Genomic DNA, 21,241 nt, shown 5'->3' with positions numbered 1-21,241 from the left:
TCCAGCAGAACTGGCAAAACCAGGAAGGAGGAAGAGAACAAAGAAGGTCCAAAAGGTGAGATTGCATGTACTGGTATTCATATTTTTCATTAAAAAAAATAAATACAGTTTCGCAATCTAAAAGACAAATATAATAAATAAGGTAATGTGTACTTCCATTAATTAAGGTCCATCCATCCATTTTCTACCGCTTATTCCCTTTGGGGCCGCGGGGGGTGCTGGAGCCTATCTCAGCTACAATCGGGCGGAAGGTCTTGGTAATAATAAATAAAACATAATAGTGCAACATAAATATTCAATAAAAACATACTAAAGGGGACGGCGTGGCTCGGTTGGGAGAGCGGCCGTGCCAGCAACCCGAGGGTTCCCGGTTCGATCCCCCCGGCTTTCTCGTCCGTTGTGTCCTTGGGCAAAACACTTCATCCTTGCTCCTGATTTGTCATGGTTAGGGCCTTGCAAGGCAGCTCCCGCCATCAGTGTGTGACTGTGTAAATAGTGTCAAAAGTGCTTTGAGTACCTTGAAGGTAGAAAAGCGCTATATACAAGTATGACCCATTTACCATTACAGTACAACCTGGCGGGTACTCTTCATTATTTTATTATTTAATAAGGGTATATTTATCATACATTATGTACTTATTCATTACCCAATAATAGTTCTGTCAACGTTACTGCTTCATGTATTTACTTATTACTAAATGTAGTTTTAATTATTGTGCTCTAATCAAAATTAGAGCATGTTGCTGATTATGTTGTAAATGTTTTCAAATTCTTCTTAATTCCATTACTTATTTAATGAATATATTCTGGTCTTACCTTTATTTAAGTTAAAGTTAAAGTACCAATGATTGTCACACACACACTAGGTGCAGGGAAATTTGTCCTCTGCATTCAACCCATCCCCTTGTTCACCCCCTGCGAGGTGAGGGGAGCAGTGGGCAGCAGCGGTGCCGCGCCCGGGGAATCATTTTTGGTGATTTAACCCCCAGTTCCAACCATTGATGCTGAGTGCCAAGCAGGGAGGTAATGGGTCCCATTTTTATAGTCTTTGGTATGACTCGGCCGGGGTTTGACATGTGCCTATCCTTTTCCAAAAAAAGCTCTGTTTGTTTGTTGTAAAAGTCCCCCTAGTTGATTGTAGTTCAAAAAAAAAAAAAAGTATTTCAGCTGCTTTTCCTCCTCGTAGAAAGGCGGCAGTGCCAAGCACCTGCCGGCTCTTGTACTTCCCCTTCACGGTAATCCAGAGTTGCCGTATGACATTTCTCTGCAGTTTACTGTCCGATTAGCAAGAATATACAAACAAGCAATTAAAGTTATAAAAAACCTAGGCATTATCATCACTGTGCCATTCTAAAAAAAAAGAGATGAAAACTAGCCTTCTGGCTAATTCTGGCTTTTTTAACCATGTGTAGTTATGTGTTTTAGGAAAATGCATTGTCCCCTTTGAAATAAACTAATCTTAAAAAAAATATGTCACATTTAAGTTAAAGTCACATGCTGTAGAAAGTCAACAAATATTAATATTCATTTTATGTCAGTGTTGGTGTTAACGCACTTTTTGTGTCTATTTACGCATTGAAATCAGAAAGGACGCGAAATTCCAGAAGTCCGTGTGTCGCCCGGACGCAGATTTTCTTTTTTCTTTTTTTTTTACCGATTATCGTATTCCGCCTGTGTTTTGTTTTGTTCATATTTTCCAGGTCAAATTATTGATTATTAAATATTGGTCGATTTTAAAGTAATGCACTTTCCAGTACAATTTCTTAAATTTTGATCCGCCGAAAGTTTTATCGATCACAAATACTGCATTTCCGGTATTAGGACTCCCACGTGTCATTGTTTTTGTCATGGCGATCAATAAACCCAAGGAGCGAAGCTTCAATGAAAAGTGGCTTCAGGAGCCACGTTTCAGCAAATGGCTGACTCAAGAAGATGGAAAGATGTTTTGCACGTCATGTAAACGGGCTAAGAAAAAGAACACCTTTAAAACCGGGTGCACTGATTTTCAAAGATCCAGCCTCACCAGGCCCCAAGAAATACCCTCCAATTTGGGTCCCTACAGTTCCGCTCTTTGGTCGGAATGACGACGCCGTCGATTTGTTACAACTCTTTATTTATGTTTTCCACATACTGCCATTCTTAAAGGGGAACACACAGCTTATAGCCATCACCAAGCCAGACATGAAATGCTAGAGGCGTTGAGTGCCACTGTATTAAATGACATTGAAACTCACTTGCAAAATTCTAAGTTTATTGGCATTATTTGCCCTGAAAGTGTAGATGTGGCGGTTTTTAAAAGCCTGATGATCTACCTACAGGTGAGAATAATCAACTAAATTTGTCCTATGCATGTATGCCCCGGCACACGATTATCATAATTTCATGACCGAAGCAAAACATTTTTTACACTTTTATACTGAAATAAATACATCGACAACGTATTAAATAAAAATATAGAAAAAAATACCGGCAGCAGTATAGTTTAGATCCATGAAGGAAAGAAAGTGAATGAATGTTTATAACTGAATAAATGTACATGTGAATAAAAATGTGTTTTCTTTTGTATTATTTTTTTAATGAATTAAGTAACGTTTATGACAATCTTTTTTCGAAACACAATATAGAATGTGAGATATAACACGATAATGCATACATTTATCATTTGTTTTCAAAACAGTTACAAAAAAGTGGCACCCCAAAAATTTACCTGGGACCCCATTTTGAAAATTCCTAGTGCCAACACTGTATATTATCTTTGTTTTTTTTATGACTGCCTCCCCTTACCATATGCCACTGCTGCAACTTTATTCTTTTTTTACAAATCCTTTCTTTAAAAATTAAAACCACAACCCAAAAAAGTAAACTGGCACGTGTTGGCACAGGTAGGAATAAATACATTAATTGAATTATGTACAACGCGATGTAGAATACTTTTTTTATAACATGTTAAATAAACCAAACCAATCCAAAACGTTTTAGTCTAAATCAGTAAAAATGTAGAACCAAATCTGCATGTTTATCCCTGTGTAACATCTGTGTCTTTCACACAGAACCAGTGAAACGGGACATGTGTGTGCACAGCAATGAGTAACTCAGCAGGATACGCTTCACCACAACCGCTGTCTGTCAAGACCAAGCAGTCTAACCCCTGACTCGCTTCTGTCACCCCTTTTTGTGTTTTTCACACAGGCAGCGACACAGAAAAAAAAGGTTCTTTATTCCCGCCTTTAACACGCAGCATGAAAGAGTTGGCTGGAGGACGCAGATGCTACAGCCTTTATTGTGGACAAGCGGTCTGTGCGCAGATATCACCTTGCAAATCAGCCGGCGCCGAATCGCAACGTGACACGCTTTAAAAAGTGCACGTTTTTTAACGTCCGGTATAAGTTTACACCATTGCTTTGTGGAACGTGGCCCGGGTTCAACGGTTTTCACTTCCAAGAAGCACATTCTTTCCCCCTAAAAGAGCTGAACGTGCAGGAATGACGCATGATTAATCGATTATTAACTCCCCGAGTGTACTCACGCTAGAACAATTGTGCCGTGTCTGGGCCCACTTAACACCTATAGTACGGCACATCTGATGGGCGCCTGGCACGATACACTTCCTTGGAGGAGGTATTCCAGGTCAGGGCACGTTTCCAGGCAAAATGTAGCCAAGTCATAGAATGACAGGTTTGTAATGATTGTGAACAGGATTCATAAAACACACGGACTTAAAAAATCCGAAAGTCAAAACTCACAACACGCTTGCTCGCCTGCGACTAAATTGCTGTGTGAAATAAAGGATTAGGACGTGCCATTTAATAATGTGATTGCTCCTTGCAGGTTATTTATAATAACCGGAAATAATTCATAATATGATTACATAGAAATACTCAAAATGATTTAAAAGTCAAAACTTAATAACACATGTACACTACCGTTCAAAAGTTTGGGGTCACCCAAACAATTTTGTGGAATAGCCTTCATTTCTAAGAACAAGAATAGACTGTCGAGTTTCAGATGAAAGTTCTCTTTTTCTGGCCATTTTGAGCGTTTAATTGACCCCACAAATGTGATGCTCCAGAAACTCAATCTGCTCAAAGGAAGGTCAGTTTTGTAGCTTCTGTAACGAGCTAAACTGTTTTCAGATGTGTGGACATGATTGCACAAGGGTTTTCTAATCATCAATTAGCCTTCTGAGCTAAAGAGCAAACACATTGTACCATTAGAACACTGGAGTGATGGTTGCTGGAAATGGGCCTCTATACACCTATGTAGATATTGCACCAAAAACCAGACATTTGCAGCTAGAATAGTCATTTACCACATTAGCAATGTATAGAGTGTATTTCTTTAAAGTTAAGACTAGTTTAAAGTTATCTTCATTGAAAAGTACAGTGCTTTTCCTTCAAAAATAAGGACATTTCAATGTGACTCCAAACTTTTGAACGGTAGTGTATGTGTAATTAAATTATGGAATGGATTAAGTAAAGAAATCAAACAAAGTACTTATATGATCCAGTTTAAGAAACTGTTCAAACACAAAGTGTTCACAAAGTACACAGAAAAATAATCTTCATAAACATCTTGAACCCTATTTAAAAAAATACATAACCTTATTCATTTCATAAGTGAACCATAAATTACTTAACTATTTTATTTATGAGAACTTTAATTATTTTTTATTTATGTATTTAATAATTATTAACTTACTCATTGTATATTTACTTATTCACTGTTGTGTTATGTAATAGGGAACAAAGAAATAGGTTAAAACCTGCTAAGATAACAAAAACAAGAGTAGGATTAAATAAACTCTGCTTCTTCCTACTCCTTTTTGGACATGCTGTAATGAAGCAATTGGAAATATGTGATGTATTACATTGTAATTGTATGCATGTTCGAAATAAACTGACACCAACCAACCATCACTTGCTCACCTCCGACTACATTTGTGCGCGTAATGAATACATGTCATTTATTGAATAATCGACACAATTGAGTCACAACCCACAGCACGTTAGCTCGTTTCTCCACTACATTCATGTGTGTAATAAAGACGTACTACGAAACCCAAAACCAGTGAAGTTGGCATGTTGTGTTAATCGTAAATAAAAACAGAATACAATGATTTGCAAATCCTTTTCAACCTATATTCAATTGAATGCACTGCAAAGACAAGACACTTAACATTCGAACTGGTAAACTTTGTTATTTTTTGCACATATTAGCTCATTTGGAATTTGATGCCTGCAACATGTTTCAAAAAAGCTGGCACAAGTGGCAAAAAAGACTGAGAAAGTTAAGGAATGCTCATCAAACACTTATTTGGAACATCCCACAGGTGAACAGGCTAATTGGGAACAGGTGGGTGCCATGATTGAGTATAAAAGCAGCTTCCATGAAATGCTCAGTCATTCACAAACAAGGATGGGTCGAGGGTCACCACTTTGTGAACAAATGCCAGGGCAAAATTGTCGAACAGTTTAAGAACAACATTTCTCAACGAGCTATTGCAAGGAATTTATGGATTTCACCATCTACGGTCCGTAATATCATCAAAAAGTTCAGAGAATCTGGAGAAATCACTGCATGTAAGCGGCAATGCCCATGACTTTCGATCCCTCAGGCAGTACTGCATCAAAAACCGACATCAGTGTGTAAAGGATATCACCACGTGGGCTCAGGAACACTTCAGAAAACCACTGTCAGTAACTACAGTTGGTCGCTACATCTCTAAGTGCAAGTTAAAGGCCTACTGAAACCCACTACTACCGACCACGCAGTCTGATAGTTTATATATCAATGATGAAATCTTAACATTATAACACATGCCAATACGGCCGGGTTAACTTATAAAGTGACATTTTAAATTTGCCGCTAAACTTCCGGTTCGAAACGCCTCTGAGGATGACGTATGCGCGTGACGTAGACCGGGGAACACGGGTATGCCCTCCACATTGAAGCCAATACGAAAAAGCTCTGTTTTCATTTCATAATTCCACAGTATTCTGGACATCTGTGTTCGTGAATCTGTTGCAATCATGTTCATTGCATTATGGAGAAGGAAGCTGAGCAAGCAAAGAAGAAAGTTGTCGGTGCGAAATGGACGTATTTTTCGAACGTAGTCAGCAACAACAGTACACAGCCGGCGCTTCTTTGTTTACATTCCCGAAAGATGCAGTCAAGATGGAAGAACTCGGATAACAGAGACTCTAACCAGGAGGACTTTTGACTTCGATACTCAGACGCCTGTAGAGAACTGGGACAACACAGACTCTTACCAGGATTACTTTGATTTGGATGACAAAGACGCAGACGTGCTACTGTGAGTATGCAGCTTTGGCTTCTAAACATTTGATCGCTTGACCGTATGTGCGCAACTTTTTTTTGCGTATGTACGTAACTTTTTAAAAATATATAAGCTTTATGAACCTTGGGTTAGGTGAACGGTCTTTTGGGCTGAGTGATTGTGTGTGTTGATCAGGTGTTTGAATTGTATTGGTGTGTTCTATGTAGCTAGGAGCTAGCATAGGAGCTAGGAGCTAGCATAACAAACACGCAGGTGTTTTTATGCAGGATTAATTTGTGGCATATTAAATATAAGCCTGGTTGTGTTGTGGCTAATAGAGTATATATATGTCTTGTGTTTATTTACTGTTGTAGTCATTCCCAGCTGAATATCAGGTACCGTGAGTATGCAGCCTTGGCTGCTAAACATTTGATAGCTTGACCGTATGTGCGCGTCACGTACGTAACTTTTTAAAAATATATAAGCTTTATGAACCTTGGGTTAGGTGAACGGTCTTTTGGGCTGAGTGATTGTGTGTGTTGATCAGGTGTTTGAATTGTATTGGCGTGTTCTATGGAGCTAGGAGCTAGCAGAGGAGCTAGGAGCTAGCATAACAAACACGCAGGTGTTTTTATGCAGGATTAATTTGTGGCATATTAAATATAAGCCTGGTTGTGTTGTGGCTAATAGAGTATATATATGTCTTGTGTTTATTTACTGTTGTAGTCATTCCCAGCTGAATATCAGGTAACCCCCGGCTCTCACAGCATCTTCCCTATCTGAATAGCTTCAACTCCCCACTAGTCCTTCACTTGCACTTTACTCATCCACAAATCTTTCATCCTCGCTCAAATTAATGGGGAAATTGTCGCTTTCTCGGTCCGAATCTCTCTCACTTCATGCGGCCATCATTGTAAACAATAGGGAACTTTGCGTATATGTTCAACTGACTACGTCACGCTACTTCCGGTAGGGGCAAGCCTTTTTTTTATCAGATACCAAAAGTTGCAATCTTTATCGTCGTTGTTCTATACTAAATCCTTTCAGCAAAAATATGGCAATATCGCGAAATGATCAAGTATGACACATAGAATAGATCTGCTATCCCCGTTTAAATAAAAAAAAATATTTTCAGTAGGCCTTTAAAACTATATGCAAAGCGAGAGCCATTTATCAACAACACCCAGAAACGCCGCCAACTTCGCTGGGCCCAAGCTCATCTAAGATGGACTGATGCAAAATGGAAAAGTGTTCGGTGGTCTGACGAGTCCACATTTCAAAATGTTTTTGGAAACTGTGGACGTCATGTCCTCCGGACCAAAGAGGAAAATAACCATTCGGACTGTTATAAGCGCAAAGTTCAAAAGCCAGCATCTGTGATGGTATGGGGGTGTATTATTGCCCAAGGCATGGGTAACTTACACATCTGTGAAGGCACCATTAATGCTGAAAGGTACATACAGGTTTTGGAGCAACATATGTTGCCATCCAAGCAACGTTATCATGGACGTCCCTGCTTATTTCAGCAAGACAATGCCAAGCCATGTGTTACAACAGCGTGGCTTCGTAGTAAAAGAGTGCGGGTACTAGACTGGCCTGCCTGTAGTCCAGACCTGTCTCCCATTGAAAATGTGTGGCACGTTATGAAGTGTAAAATATAACAAGGGAAAACCTGGACTGTTGAACAACTTAAGTTGTACATCAAGAAAGAATGGGAAAGAATTCCACCTGAAAAGTTTCAAAAATTGGTCTCCTCAGTTCCCAAACGTTTGCTGAGTGTTGTTAAAAGGAAAGGCCATGTAACACAGTGGTAAAAATGTCCCTGTGCCAACTTTTTTGCAATGTGTTGCTGCCATTAAAATTTAAGTTAATGATTATTTGCACACAAAAAAATACGTTTCTCAGTTCGAACATTAAATATCTTGTCTTTGCTGTCTACTCAATTGAATATAAGTTGAAAATGATTTGCAAATCATTGTATTCTGTTTTTATTTTACGATTTACACAACATGCCAACTTCACTGGTTTTGGGTTTTGTATGTTCTTTAATTAATGTAACTTCTCCTTGTAGGTTAACAATGATAAACAACACCATTCATAATTTAGATACATACAAACACTCACAATGCTCTCAAAGTCCAAACTAATAGCACATTTACTCGTATGTGACTACATCAGTGTGTGTTAGAAAGGCGTGTCATTTAATGTGATTGCTCCTTGCAGGTTGTGTGTGATAACTAAACAATTCATAATATGAACGCGTAAAAAGACTCAAAATAATCCAAAAGTCAAAACTCACAGTGCGCTAGCTCACCTGGGACTACATTTGTGTGTGTAATAAAGTTATGTAAAATGCTATCTTCTTGTAAATTATTGTTGATAACCGTTAATGTTTATGTTATAAATAGATGGAAAGACTTAAAACGATCCAAAGGTCCAAACTACATTCCTGTGCGTAATAAAGATCTGTCATTTGATAAATATAAACGCTCCTTGCAGGTTATTAATGATAATTAACACAATTTCTTGTGTGTGTAATAAAGACTTATCCTGGTGTTTTATTAATGTGACCGCTCCTTGACGGTATTTATTGCTAACCAACATAGCTCACAATATGAATACGTACAAAGTATCAAAATGATCTAAAAGTCACAATCTACACCCGTGACTTAACTCCCTAAGCCCTTAAACCAGGGGTTCTTAACCTTTTAGACCATGGGGCCCAACTATTCCACTACAGAGGGGCCACTCATATATTAAAGGTGCTGTTTGCAACTCCCTTACAATAAAATTTTTTAAAACAAAATATATAATGAGAACACCACCGGGTAGCGTATGTTACCATTTGTGCTTTAACAGAATACATTTGTTTGACAATTGTCTATATTTTTCACAATGACAAAGTTTATGTGAGAAAAATTTTAACCGGCCCGAATAAAATGATTGGTTTTACGACGGTCACTCACCCCGTCTCGTCAACACAAACGCTCAGGGAGCGTGTGCACGTACACAAAAGCAGTCCAAGAGAACCAACAAACAATTTGCAGTCATGTTGTTGTTATGACAGAATAAAAATTCAATAACAGCTAACACCTAAAGCCGAAGTGTGTGCACGTGTTACATACGTACATAATTACGTCATTGCGTACGAGAAGCTGTGAGAGGGCGGGATATACTGTGTAAAATACTTTGGAAAGTTGGCGCCCTCTAGGCATCTGTGTAAATTTAGCAAACAGCCCCTTTAACGCTGAATTAGTAATCTTACTCTTGATTTATATCTCCTACTAACAACATAACCTACTTACAGTTTAACAGGCTAAGTCATACCAAAGACTATAAAAATAGGACCCATTACCTCCCTGCTTGGCACTCAGCATCAAGGGTTGGATTGATTGATTGAGACTTTTATTAGTAGGTTGCACAGTGAAGTACATATTCCGTACAATTGACCACTAAATGGTAACACCCGAATAAGTTTTTCAACTTGTTTAAGTCGGGGTCCACTTAAATTGATTAATGATACAGATATATACTATCATATATACTATCATCATAATACAGTCATCACATAAGATAATCACATTGAATTATTTACATTATTTACAATCAGGGTTGTGGAGGGGGCGGGGGGGAGATGGACATCAAGTAGTGGACATAGAGAGAGAGAGAGAGAGAGAGAGAGAGAGAGAGAGAGAGAGAGAGAGAGAGAGAGAGAGAGAGAGAGAGAGAGAGAGAGATCAGAAGGCATAAGAAAAAGAAAAAGTATCTGCATTTGATTGTTTACATTTGATTATTAGCAATCCGGGGAGGGTGTTAGTTTAGGGTTGTAGCTGCCTGGAGGTGAACTTTTATTGCGGTTTTGAAGGAGGATAGGGATGCCCTTTCTTTTATACCTGTTGGGAGCGCATTCCACATTGATGTGGCATAGAAAGAGAATGAGTTTAGGCCAGTGACAATGCCCCTCAAAATTTGAGATACCCCTACCGGAGGTAGAACAAAATCTAACAATGTTTTTCCTCATCTCTAAGGTCTCCCATATATGAAATGGGTTCTTAGGTTAAAATATTTTACTGCAAACATTGTTAAATTGATACATATTGTCATACACCCCAAACTTAAAAAAGAACAAAAATACAGCCTGGCCGTATGGGAGTTAAGCCATATAAACTTATGTAGATTAATAACACAAGCTCTGACAGCTTTGAAACTTGGCATAATTGTGGTCAGGAAGTTGCTTTACCTATTAGAAAAAACTGGATGTGAATATCTTGATGTGTGTAACATATAGAGACCTATGAACACTTGCCTAAAATAAGCGGACATACAAAAAATGAATATCTATGCAGAATATTCTCATTTACTTTGTAGTTGCTTTGCCAGGGATTGTCATAAACACACACATCATGGCTTTTTGGAAAGATGGGGCTGTGCTGAATCCAGTGATACCAAATATATGAATATAGCATGTATAGTCAGTGTGTTACATCACTAAGTGTATGAGGTCTCCCAAATGAAAGAAAGTGAAACATTGACACATGGTTGTGATGAATCCAGCAATGCCAAATATGTAAATAGTATGCATAATCATTCATCACTAAATATATAAACTGTCCAAAATAAAAGAATATGTTGCATTGCATAACAATATATTGTACTGTACCGTTTGACATCACCGGGGGATGAGGCACACAGCTCAGCAATAGCACACAAAGGAGACAGGTGACAGGATTGTAGTTTGGATGATCTTTTTATAACTATAACTTAACTTCACACAGTACAAATTAAATTACTGTTTCAAATCAAACAAATGTTCATCAAACAAAACACTCTGAGGAGGAATGAGCCCTCTCCTCACGTTAAATCAAACAAATGTTCATCAAACAAAACAATCTGAGGAGGAATGAGCCCTCTCCTCACGTTAAACTCCCCAGCTCTTTGGCTGGTGTTCTTCATGGGCTGTTTTTGGTAGCCATCCCTGTCACTCATCCACATTATCATCAGTGACAAAGTGAGTCATATTTGGGCACTCTGGGAAAGAACAAGAGCAAAACTCAGTGCAAGTCAAGCCCACTGAAAGACACTGGCATTTGCTGGTTTCATTGCATTTTCCATCTTTACAGTACAGGTGGGTGATGTCTCGAACTTCTTTAGGTGCTGGTGCCTTCTGACACATGATAGGTTCAATGGACCCATCCTGTCTGAGCCTCCATCCTCTACCAACTGGGTTCCAGAGATGAGGCTTGGCCTGATGGCTGTGACGCCAAACTGCTGTTTGGTATAAGGCTCTTAACACATGTTGCTCAAAGGCGTCTTCTGTTGGGGGTAGATTTGCTGCTGAAGAATCTGTGGTAGATGCTAGTGTGTACCTCAGCTCATCTAGGTTGGTACAAGGACAGCCATTCTCCTTTTTCTTTTGGCCATACAGGAGGAGGGCATATGATTTAGGTGATTCTCTTATGAAGGGCATGTAGAGTACACTGGCTACTGAACAAGCAGTGTCTGACATGAAGACATTGAATGCAGACCATGCAGGGACCTGCTGCTGATTCTCCCTTACGTTTCGGGCCAGCTTCCATACCTGTCATCAGCTGCTTTGGAGACTGTTGTGTTTGCGTGCAGTAACTCAGGTTGGGGAAGCTCAGGTGGTTCTGGTCGCTTTGTAGATTTGATGTATCTGTAGTCACAATAAAATTGAAATGAGAGGATAAACTTGTGATCATATGTATTAAATATCAAATCACAACACTGTAAAACCTCACAACATGCATTCATACTCTGCTAACCCATTAATTCGTGCAGTTTATGTGACTGAGTAAATACCATGACATGAAATCAGATTTCAGAGAAAAAAGAATGCACAAAATTTACCTGTAAAGTCTATCTCCATCCATGTCAAATGTGTTTAAGGTAGTGAGGGACCTCTCTGGAACCCGTGCTAGGCATTTATCTGCTGTGGAGACATGGCCTCTTCGGAACACAACAGAAGCCATAGCGTGGGTTGTATGCTTCCCATCCAGAGTGTCTTCATTTTGATCAAAGTTGTCGATGGCTGCATCAACAATGCCATGTTCAGCGACTCCAGTGAGGCCAGTTGGGATGTAGACACCACTCTTTGTTCTTGATATCTGGTCTGCTGCCACAGATGTGAGGAAGTGCCTAACCTCTGTGTAGGAAACACAGTGCCCCATTGCACTGAGCTCATCAATAAGTGTCTTACTACCAAACTCATGATGAATCAGAATGGCAAGTCCCAGTGTGATTGGCGTATGGATGTGACAGCTCTGTGCAATAAGATCATGGCAGATTGCGATCACACAGAGATTGTCCTTCGAAGCTGGGTCCTCATCACATGTTTGGTAATCTCTGTGGGCACGTGAATCAACACATCAGTTAACAAAGTCATACAGGATGTTGGGTACATACTTGCTGCATTGCAGACATGATAGACGATCACTGCCAACATATGATTGACGGTCATGTTCAACCTGCTCCATGCTTTTCCTCAATATGTCAGCAGCCTTGTGTAATATTTGGGTATCAGAAAGACTCTGACTTGTCTGTGGAAGTGTTGTCTCCCAGTCTTCCGTCTTTTCTGTGAGTTCAGCAGCTTCTCTCACTGCATAACCTACGGGCATACTTTCAGAGCACACCAGATCTGACTTTCCAGGACGTGGGACAAATACCAGCCTGTCTTTGTAATGCTGTATCGGCCTCTCCTTTAGTTTCCAGGATGCATATTTCTTGTGTTGGACCACTGTGCCATCTTCTTCCTGAGAAAGAGTCTTCAGTATGTCATTATAACTATCAGTCAAAGAATTTAGAGTCCTGACTTTCATATCTTTAGACAATACTGTTTTATCTATGTCTTCAGTGAGCTTAATAAAGGCTTTGTCATAGACGTTGGTCTGCTTCTCTGGTTCTTTTCTCCGTCTGGCAGCTGTTATATTTCGTTCAGAGATGTAGTGTCCAAGGCAGCTTCTATGATATTTGGCATCATATGCAAAGAGATCAGGGTATGAAAGCAGCCGAAGATGTACATCTTCATCAAGCCTTTCAGAAGCTGCATGAAGGACCTTGTCTCTGGTACTCGCGCCTGTACCAGTTGTAATAACTGTCAGAGGTTCTGGTCTAGTACTCGCCTTCCCACAAATGAAACAATCTCTCCGTATGTCAAATGTCGTTGTGTCAGCCCTACGCAGTCTTCTTGGTGCAGATGCGCTCTCATTCTCAAGATTTTAAACTTCATGCTCACTGACTTTTGTCTTAAGGCAGTAGTTTACTCTACATGATACATGATATGATACTATTATTTTGGAAGAAAGTATGTCATCTGTATATGGAGCCAGGGTTTTATGGACATCATCATCTCTCTGCTGAGCAAGGGTAAGTATGCGTTGGAGGCCTTCAACTGTGGGCTTTTGGACATATGGTTCTTTTTTTTTTGCCTTTTTCCAAATTTTTCCCACAGATGATACAAATTTTTGGATCCAAAGTCTGTAAGACATTCTCCATAATTCTAGAAACCAGTAAAAGGGAAAATAATATAAATTTCAGATTTTGTATTTTCATACACATGTATTGACATGTCATGTTATGTCTCTTTCACATGACAAAATAATAATAACAATGATAATGGTAGCTAAAGTCATTTCTATAGCTAGGCTAGTAAGCTACTAAATTTAGTAGTAGTTATTAATTTATATTAAGCTAGGTCCTTTTCACATGACATAGTATTTGCAATGATTTACCTGTCAGGTTAGGAAAATATACATGAAGACAATGATGTAGATAGCTACAGCTGGATCCACCCAGGAGGAGTAGCCTAGCCAGTTCACTGTAGACCACTGTAGAACACCACCAAGGGAGTGAAGTAAGCAGTGCAGGCAATACTGCCCTCTACTGGTTTGGACAACTAACACTATTATGTTCCATTATGCAGTAATGACTTGACCAAAAATAAATTCAAGTGGTTGTAGATATTTTTTAAGGTGTTCTATTTAAATTTAAACTGATTCTACTGGATATTTTTTTCCATATTAACTGTTTATGGTGTCATGTGAAATATACTATTATTTAATGCATCATAAATAAAGAGTAGCGCTTACCTCTAGTGACTTACTTTGCAGTAACATTGAATCGGTCAACATTCTTGTCACCATTGATAATGGGCTGTGGAGACTTGATTATGTTGAGTATGAGCTGTGTGCCCCATCCCCCGGTGATGGCAAACGGTACAGTACAATACATTGTTATGCAATGCAACATATTCTTTTATTTGGGACAGTTTATATATTTAGTGATAAATGATAATGCATAGTATTTACATATTTGGCATTGCTGGATTCATCACAACCATGTGTCAATGTTTCACTTTCTTTCATTTGGGACACCTCATACACTTAGTGATGTAACACACTGACTATACATGCTATATTCATATATTTGGTATCACTGGATTCAGCACAGCCCCATCTTTCCAAAAAGCCATGATGTGTGTGTTTATGACAATCCCTGGCAAAGCAACCACAAAGTAAATGAGAATATTCTGCATAGATATTCATTTTTTGTATGTCCGCTCAAGAGCTCCCTGATGAAGATTCTGAGGAGGATCCAGACTATGAAGTTAGTTATTGCACTTTACTTTAGGGCTCTCTGAGATCCTAAACTGTTGAATGGGATTTGTCATACCCAGGTAGGGGTATCTCAAAAACTAAAGCCCTTTTTGACAGTTAGTCACTAGCCTAGTTAAGACCTTTGTTAGTTCGGAATCTGGGTTTAACGTGGTTAGTGGAGCACCCCCTGGTGTTGTGGTTATGGCGGTCATTTACGTTAAGGAAGTAGTTTGACATGTACTTCGGTATCAGGGAGGTGTAGCGGATTTTATAGACTAAGCTCAGTGCAAGTTGTTTAACTCTGTCCTCCACCTTGAGCCAGCCCACTTTAGAGAAGTGGGTAGGAGTGAGGTGGGATCTGGGGTGGAGGTCTAGAAGTAACCTGACTAGCTTGTTCTGAGATGTTTGGAGTTTAGATTTGAGGGTTTTGGAGGTGCTAGGGTACCAGGAGGTGCATGCGTAATCGAAAAAGGGTTGAACTAGAGTTCCCGCCAGAATCCTCAAGGTGCTTTTGTTGACCAGAGAGGAAATTCTGTAGAGAAATCTCGTTCGTTGGTTAACCTTTTTGATTACCTTGGTTGCCATTTTATCACAGGAAAGGTTAGCCTCTAGAATGGAACCTAGGTAGGTGACCTCATCTTTCCTGGTGATAACAATGTCACCTACTTTTATGGTGAAGTCATTGACTTTCTTAAATTTGATGTGGGACCCAAACAGGATGGATTCTGTTTTACCCAAGTGTATGGATAGCTTGTTGTCAGCGAGCCAGGTGCAAGTTCTACAGAGCTCAGCACTGAGGATTTTCTCCACCTGTGACTTGTCCTTGCCGGATACCAGCAAGGCAGAGTCATCCGCAAACAAAAACAATTGACAGTCGCATGCCGATGACATGTCGTTTATGTATATTAGGAACAGTAAAGGTCCCAATATACTGCCTTGGGGGACTCCATAGCTCACCGAGAGGGGGGGGGACACGGTGCCGTTCACCTCTACCACCTGCTCCCTCCCCTCCAAGTAAGATTGCATCCAGCTCCATGAGGTTTTGTTAAATCCGATTGCTCTGAGCTTATCCAACAGTATAGCGTGGTTAACGGTGTCAAAGGCCTTCTGAAGGTCCAGCATGACCATGCCGCAGTATTTGCCCGCGTCCACCTCATGTTTGATGTGGTCGGTCAGATAGAGAAGGCATGTGTCAGTGGAGTGGTTAGTTCTGAAGCCGGATTGGAATTTGTACATGAGTTTATTAGTGGCAAGGTAACTATCGACCTGTTCATAAACTTATTTTCTCCATTACTTTCGAAACGGAACTGAGAATAGAAACAAATCGGTAGTTGCCAGTTTCCAATTTGCTTCCTTTTTTAAAGAGGGGAGTTATTCTTGCTATCTTAAAATCTTTAGGTACTTGGCCTTGTGTAATTGATAGGTTTATTATGTGCGTGATGATCGGGGCAATGATGGAGGCAGAGTCCCTGAGGAATCTGGAGGGAATATTATCAAGGCCGGTGGCCTTGTTAGGGTGGAGCGCGCTCAATTTTTTAAACACCTCATCAGCTGTGACCATTTCTAATTTGAAATCATTATTGGATACTCCTAGCTTTCTGTAGAAGGCTTTAATGTGTTCTACACCAAAGCGACCAGAGTGGTGGGACAGCTTGTTGACAAGAGTTGCGGCTATGCTGGTGAAAAAGATGTTAAGTCTGCTAGCTACCTCCATTTTGTCTGTAATGAGGGAGTCACCCTCCTTGATGCTGATGTTGGTGAGTCTTGTTTTAAGTTTCTGGCTGCAACCAGGAAGCTGGTTGTTGAGAATTTTCCAGAGCTCACGTGGCTTATTTGTGTTTTCCTCTATTTTGTCGTTAATGTAATTTTTTTTTAAGGATTTAGTCAGGTTGGTTGACTTATTTCTTAATTTATTGCATTGCTTTTTGAGAATTGAAAGGAGTCATTTGAGGTTGATATTATTGGGTTGTTTATCTACTTCTGTTTTACATTTTTGGTATTCAGAGTATTTCCTGTCTCTGTCTTTTATGGCAGCTAATAGGTCCGGATTCATCCATGGTTCCGAGCGGGCTTTGATCCTGACTGTTTTTACGGGAGCCATGTCATTTAGTATCTTTAGGAACGCCGTTTTGAAGCGATCCCAAGCAACATCGACCAGGTTGCTCGCGAGCACAGGGGACCAGTCCCACTCATCTAATTTTAAATTGAAATTGTCATTGGAGTATTTTTTGAGGGATCTGGATTGGGCTGTTATGTGGCCATTGGCTTTAGGTTTAGTTATTTTACGGGTGCAGAAGGTTAGATAGTGGTCGCTAAGACCACAGATCATGACCCCACTATTTTTTATTTTAGGCCGGTCTGAAGTGAGAATGAGATCTATGGTTGATTGGGTGGAATCACACACCCTTGTGGGTAGCGCTATTAGCTGGGAAAGACCGTGCAGATTACAAAACTTGCTGAAGGATCTGAAGACAGGCGCATCTTTGCATTGAATATCTGTGTTCAGATCCCCAGTTATAATTTTCTCCATGTTGTCTGTCCCTGCCAAGCATTCTTCCAAAGCCCCATAGAAATCACTCTGATTAGGGGGTCTATAAACAGTCCCTATTAGTACCGGCTTAGCGTTTTTAAATTTGATTTCAGCCCACACAGATTCCAGGTCATTGTGGTTAAGATCAGTGCGAGTTATGTATTTAATATCCTGGTGAATATACATACAAACGCCCCCACCCTGTTTATTCCTATCCTTTCTGATAACCGAAAAGTTTTGTATTTCTATCTCTGAGTCAGAAATACTTTGATCAACTTTGGTTTCAGAGAAACACAAGATTTTTACCTTCGTGTTGAGGAACATTTCTCTGATTTGGTCAAGTTTGGCTCCAGAGAGGCTGTTCACATTAAGGTGGATGATGTGTAGTCCACTGGAACCAAAAAGAGCATCAGAGTCCGCTGTGTTGTGGTACTGACCAGAAAAATTGTTGGTTATTAATGCTGTTGAAGTTGAAGAGCAAGGAGAGAGAGGAGAGAGAGAGAGAGGCATATTGATCGTCCTCCAGGTGAAGGGGGAGGGAGGGGGAGGGGGAGGGGCGGAGTTGGAGAGGGGGAGAGGGGGAGGCCAGGTAGGGTTGCTGGGGGTGGGGTTGGGTTTCCTTTTGCCGGGCTTTTTTGAAGACAAAGAGAAAGAGAATAACGAAAATGTTTGTGTAAAGGCGCCTCTAAATCCTGTGTATGCCGCGTCCTCGACCGTCTGGGACCGGGGAGAGGCCGCATGGACCCCCGCCATCTCGTGCAGTTCCCCGCAATCACCGATGTCTGGGTCGCCGTCCACCGCGGTCGCCGTCCACCGCAGCCGCCGCGTCGTTCACCGCCGCTGAGTCGCTGCCTTCTCCGATGACCGGGTCGTCCTCCATCGCCGCCGCCGAGCCTCCGACCGTGTCGATGAACGGGGTGAAGTCCTCCGCCGAGCCGCCGATCGCTGGAGCACAGGTGAGCTTGAGCTGAGATGAGCCGGTAGCCGAGTTAGCTTCGATGGCGACGCTAGCAGTAGCATTGCTAGTCTTCGCCAGTCGGGACAACATTAACCGTGTTGTTGCAGGTCCAGGGTTGAGTTCAGTGTCTCCTGATAGTAGAAGTAATAGTAGTATTATTGACTTTCTATCTATCCTTCCAGTCAGGGGCATGTTTCTTCTGCCTCGAGGTGCAGACAAGCATGATGCTAACACGTTAGCTCCAAAGCCAAGGTGCTTCACTGATGTATTGTCGTGGAGATAAAAGTCACTGTGTATGTCCATTTCGCGTTCTTGACTCTCATTTTCAAGAGGGTAGAGTATCCGAGGAGGTTTCAAATATAAATCCGTGATCCACAGTAGAAAAAGGAGGAAGTATGGGATAATCCGAGCAGTTGTTTGGGATCCCGATCGGGAGCGAAAGAGAGTGCGGCCGCTCATCTCGGCGTCCAGAGATGGAATTGGGGGTTAAATCACCAAAATGATTCTCGAGCGCCGCCACCGCTGCTGCTCACTGCTCCCCTCACCTCCCAGGGGGTGGAACAAGGGGATGGGTCGAATGCAGAGGGTAATTTCACCACACCTAGTGTGCGTGGGTGTGTGTGTGTGACTATCATTGGTACTTTAACTTTTAAACCTTGTCAAAGGATATGAAAGCATGTGTTAATCACAAAGATTATTATCAAGGTTTAGGTCAAAATAAATGCTCATCAAATACACTGAAAAAGAAGGGACTCATAAAAATTGATAAAAATACATTTTGTAAAATAAATTTGAACTTCATAATAATAAATAATAATATGTATTACGAGTGTGGTAAAAAATCGATTCGAATTTGAATCGCGATTCTCACGTTGTGCGATTCAGAATCGATTCTCATTTTTAAAAAATCGATTTTTTTAATTTTTAATTTATTTATTTATTTATTTTATTTTTTATTTTATTTTATTTTTTTTTAAATTAATCAATCCAACAAAACAATACACAGCAATACCATAACAATGCAATCCAATTCCAAAACCACTCAGAACTGCAATAAACAGAGCAATTGAGAGGAGACACAAACACGACACAGAACAAACCAAAAGTAGTGAAACAAAAATGAATATTATCAACAACCGTATCAATATTAGTTACAATTTCAACATAGCAGTGATTAAAAATTCCTCATTGAAATTATCATTAGACATTTATAAAAATAAAAAAAAATTAACAATAGTGTCACAGTGGCTTACACTTGCATCGCATCTCATAAGCTTAACACACTGTGTCCAATATTTTCACAAAAATAAAATAAGTCATATTTTGGGTTCATTTAATAGTTAAAACAAATTTACATTATTGTAATCAGTTGATAAAACATTGTCCTTTACAATTATAAAAGCTTTTTACAAAAATCTACTACTCTGCTTGCATGTCAGCAGACTGGGGTAGATCCTGCTGAAATCCTATGTATTGAATGAATAGAGAATCGTTTTGAATCGGGAAAATATCGTTTTTGAATCGAGAATCACGTTGAATCGAAAAAAATCGATTTTGAATCGAATCGTGACCCCAAGAATCGATATTGAATCGAATCGTGGGACACCCAAAGATTCGCAGCCCTAATATGTATGTTTCTTAACAAAACTGTCGCTAAAATCAAAGTGCAAATAAAAATACAGCTTCACCATTTTAGTCATAAGTCATTAAGAAACTTCTCTATGACTTAAGCTTACCATGAATTGATTAACACGGACCCCGACTTAAACAAGTTGAAAAACGTATTCGGGTGTTACCATTTAGTGGTCAATTGTACGGAATATGTACTGTACTGTGCAATCTACTAATAAAAGTCTCAATCAATCAATTCTGACTTTTTCTGTTCGTTTGATATTGTGATTACTGCCAAAAGTGGTAAAAAAGTGCTGCGGCCCATACGGACCACAGCTGAGAAACAGATGTTTTTCGCGGCCCTATGGTTGAGAAACACTTCCCTAAGCCATGCTATGCAGACCACTTACAGTAAACGTAACACGCCTGTTGGTTTCTTATCTTCCGTATCATCGTGTGTCATATTCTTCCTTCACGTAGAACAAGATCGGCAATAAGAGGCGCCCCACACCCCCTGCGGACTGCGTTCCCCTGTGGGGGAGCTGTAAATCTGCGGGGAACGTTTGCTGCGACTTGTGCGCCTTGTGCCACTGTCGCATCTTCAGAACCGTCTGTTACTGCCGGATGGGCAACCCTCGCTGCTGAGCACACAAGGAGTCCACGCGGACGCGGGGGGATGCGGACGGCTTCCTGGCCCAAGAGCTTGCCTGAACTTCACTGCATGAAAGCACTTTAAGAGGCTGGACTGCAGCAGTCTGATGAGGAGCGATGAACAATGAAGCAATCAATGACATTGCATGACTATAAGATACTTATTTTCATATACGCCTCATGCCCAGGGGCGCCGAAAAGGGGGGGTAAAGGAGTCGGATTCTAGGGGCCCATGATGGAGGGGGGCCCAGAGAGGCCCCTAATGATGATGAAATTATAATACAGGGGGCCCTGTAAAGATTCTTTTCATGGGGCCCAAAATCCCTAGCGGCGCCCCTGCTCATGCCTATATGTATCATTTATTTAAAAAAATGATGAATAAAACATATGCAATATTAAACTGGAGTGCTGATTAAATGAAATGTAGCGAGGAATAGACAGCAGTCAAGATTGTCGTTATTAAAGGGGCTGTTTGCATCCTTTATGCCAAAACTATGATACGGGCTCCATCTCGTGGTATGCCAAAGAATCACTTGATTAAAGTACAGTGTTTTGTTTTCCCATACTCAGCATACTTGCCAACCCTCCCGACTTTTCCGTGA

The 21,241-nt window shown here is 40.4% G+C and overlaps 1 protein-coding gene across 1 annotated transcript in view; it reads left to right on the top strand.

The window, feature by feature from the left end:
- asip1 (agouti signaling protein 1) overlaps window positions 1-21,241 on the top strand; it is a 48,998-nt gene extending 27,757 nt beyond the window's left edge. The window contains exons 3-4 of the mRNA XM_062064285.1: window positions 9-55; window positions 20,469-21,241. Of these exons, the coding sequence (XP_061920269.1) occupies window positions 9-55; window positions 20,469-20,633 (212 nt within the window). The 3' untranslated portion in view covers window positions 20,634-21,241. The remainder of the gene's footprint in view (window positions 1-8; window positions 56-20,468) is intronic.

This window comes from Entelurus aequoreus, linkage group LG01, assembly GCF_033978785.1.
Source record: "Entelurus aequoreus isolate RoL-2023_Sb linkage group LG01, RoL_Eaeq_v1.1, whole genome shotgun sequence".
Classification (NCBI taxonomy): Eukaryota; Metazoa; Chordata; class Actinopteri; order Syngnathiformes; family Syngnathidae; genus Entelurus; species Entelurus aequoreus.
The sequence above is the reverse complement of the archived record's forward strand: the minus strand, read 5'-3'. Positions and strand labels throughout refer to the sequence as shown.